This window comes from Rhagoletis zephyria, unplaced genomic scaffold (genome assembly GCF_001687245.7).
Source record: "Rhagoletis zephyria isolate East Lansing unplaced genomic scaffold, Rhagoletis_zephyria_1.1 Rzeph_scaffold_02557, whole genome shotgun sequence".
Classification (NCBI taxonomy): domain Eukaryota; kingdom Metazoa; phylum Arthropoda; class Insecta; order Diptera; family Tephritidae; genus Rhagoletis; species Rhagoletis zephyria.
Window position 1 is genome coordinate 51125 of NW_016159641.1, and position 3113 is coordinate 54237.

The following is a 3113-nucleotide window of genomic DNA, read 5'->3' on the forward strand; positions in this document are numbered from 1 at the left end:
CTATCACAAGGCTGCGCGGCATATCACATCGCGCCGTTCAGTGCAGTGAGGTAGAGTCGAATTGGAGTATGAAGAGTCGCGGCAGTGACGAGCAAAACTCATCAAAGTTAACGCAAACGGCTGCAGTAGCAACAGCAACAGTCGACGGGTAGACAGTCAGTGAGTTAGTCAGTTGTTCAGTAATTCAGTGCTGCGGCAGTGTTCGTAACGAAATCGCGGTTTGGTGACTTGAACGCAAATAAATTTGATTATTATTATTATTGTCGCTATTACTATTATTATAACGATTATTGTGTTGATTGTGGTTCCTATTTGTAGTATTATGCTGATGACATTTTCATGGCCCGTGCTGGTCGATAGTTTTCGGTGAAAAGTGAATTTTTAAACGCGAATGATAAATTAAAAACTTGAAAAGTTCAAAGTGGACCACAAACGAAATTTAAGTTATTTTCAAAAAAATACAAAAAATCAAATCAAATCAAAAAAATAGTAATCTAAAAATAAAAATGATTTACAGCATCAACAAATTGAGAAAGGCCAACCATATAAAAACTGCGGCGTCANAATTAAAAACTTGAAAAGTTCAAAGTGGACCACAAACGAAATTTAAGTTAATTTCAAAAAAATACAAAAAATCAAATCAAATCAAAAAAATAGTAGGTAATCTAAAAATAAAAATGATTTATAGCATCAACAAATTGAGAAAGGCCAACCATATAAAAACTGCGGCGTCTGTATATAAATAAACTAGTAATAAATTTTAAAATTAATTGTAAGTGATTATCCTCCAAAAAAAGTGGTGAGTTTTTCTCACAAAAGTACGAGGAAGTCCATAAACAACAATAAGCATCACACTGTTTATTTAAAGTTGAACAAGTTAATTTTGATTCAAACCTAATGATTAATCTTGACACTGCTCCAAAAAATCTTGCCCAAAATAAAATATTTTCAAACCTATTACTTGGTATTGAGAACTCTAAAATTTAATTAAAGGAATTTTGTGAAAATTACAAATGGAAACGAAGTATACGAAAAATAAATCAACTAAGTCTTCTTAGTCTACTGAAAGAGAAACGTTTAAAATAAAAATAATAATAATTGCGAGTGCAAAATACATAAAAATAGTTGATAGGCAATCTATGAACCGTAATGTATTTTTAGTGTTGTGAAACCTTGTGAACTTGTGTAGAAAGCAATAGCGCAGGAGTGAAGAGAATTTGAAACGCCCTTTATTGCCAAATGAATTCGTAAAGTGTATACGCCAAACAGACCGATAACTATCATAAGAATATTCAGACATAATCTCCAAAAAAAAGTGCCCCACTTCCCACAACTCCAACCCACTATCAGCCAGTTCATTGGATTTGTCTTTATTTTAAGACTACAACCGCCAAAATTCTTACCACCAGCAACATGAATTCTTACTTCGAGCAAGCTTCGGCGGGCTTTTACGGCCATCCGCATCAGGCCACAGGCATGGCCATGGGCACGGGTGGTCATCATGATCAGACAGCTACAGCGGCTGCGGCCGCCTATCGTGGCTTCCCGCTCTCGTTGGGCATGTCGCCTTATGCCAATCACCATTTACAGCGCACAACACAGGACTCGCCCTACGATGCGAGTATCACTGCAGCTTGCAATAAGATCTACAGTGACGGTGCCTACAAACAGGATTGTCTGAATATCAAGGCCGATTCCGTAGTCAATGGTTACAAGGATATTTGGAATACCAGCGCCAATGGTACCAGTGGTGGCGGCGGTGGTTCTGGTGGAGCTGGTGGCNATCTACAGTGACGGTGCCTACAAACAGGATTGTCTGAATATCAAGGCCGATTCCGTAGTCAATGGTTACAAGGATATTTGGAATACCAGCGCCAATGGTACCAGTGGTGGCGGCGGTGGTTCTGGTGGTTCAGGTGGCGGATCCAACGGATCAAACGCTAATGGACTGAATAATGCCGCTGGCGGTATGCCAGTGCGGCCATCCGCCTGCACTCCAGACTCGCGTGTTGGCGGGTATTTAGACACCTCGGGCGGCAGCCCAGTTAGCCATCGGGGTGGCAGTGGTGGTGGTAGCGGCGGCACGGGAGTTGTTGGTGGCGGCCAAGGTGGCGGTGGTGGGGTTGGAAGCGTAGGTGGTGTTGGTGGTGGTGTGGGCGGCGTTGGCGGCGCAGGCACCGCTTGGAATGCAAATTGCACAATTTCCGGCGCCGCAGCAGCACAGAGCGCTAGCAGTTTACATCAGGCCACCAATCACACATTTTACCCCTGGATGGCTATCGCAGGTAAGTCTCCTTCAATTTGATTTGATAGATTGAAAATTTCGTACAAATATAATGAAGTGGAAACAGTCAAAAATTGTATTGATAGCGTTCCAAATCAATAGCAACAGTTAACTGTAGATTGCTGTTACTCCGATTGTCAGATTTTATAATAGGCACTCGAAACGCCTAAGGCACCAAAGATTTAACATGACTGGGAATCAATTACTTCGTCACTGTTGCTTTGTTCAACCCTTCTCTGAGTAATGAATTTGTTTTAACTGGTTACGCAACGTCTGCTGACTGCAATCAACTATGTCCATACTTACATATGTGCATACATAAATAGCATACAAGCTTTGCTTCAAGCGTGACAGGTGAAGAACGATGGTACAACCGTTTACAACTACTGTAGTATGCGCAATCCATTTGCAGAATGATCTTTCGATTGTTCGCTTAGGAAGTTTTAGTTGTATCTATATTTAGTGGGTGCGTTGATAGCTTCTGCTGCCTAAAGAAAATTCTCTGGCCGCATGCAGGTAGCGCTTAAGCCGATATAAGAAAGAGTTGAGTTATGAATAATGTGACCAACCGTACTTCTTTCGGAAGTACAGTTCTTCTTTTTGAGTCGTTGTACTTCGTACTTCGAAGTAGAGCATCTTATTTGATTTTTTTTCAAATTATTCGTTTTCTAAAATGTTAAATATTTTTAATTTATTCTCACAAAAAATATTNATAATGTGACCAACCGTACTTCTTTCGGAAGTACAGTTCTTCTTTTTGAGCCGTTGTACTTCGTACTTCGAAGTAGAGCATCTTATTTGATTTTTTTTTCAAATTATTCGTTTTCTA

At 40.1% G+C, this 3113-nt stretch overlaps 1 protein-coding gene across 1 annotated transcript; it reads left to right on the forward strand.

Moving 5' to 3' along the window:
• Positions 1-635: 635 nt before the first annotated feature.
• On the forward strand, positions 636-2285 carry Ubx (Ultrabithorax; the record flags this gene model as incomplete). The annotated part of the gene is made up of 2 exons (XM_017621727.1): positions 636-1790; positions 1888-2285. Coding segments are annotated over exons 1-2 (775 nt in total), but the record flags the coding sequence as incomplete, so codon positions are not given.
• Between the last annotated feature and the right edge of the window lie 828 nt (positions 2286-3113).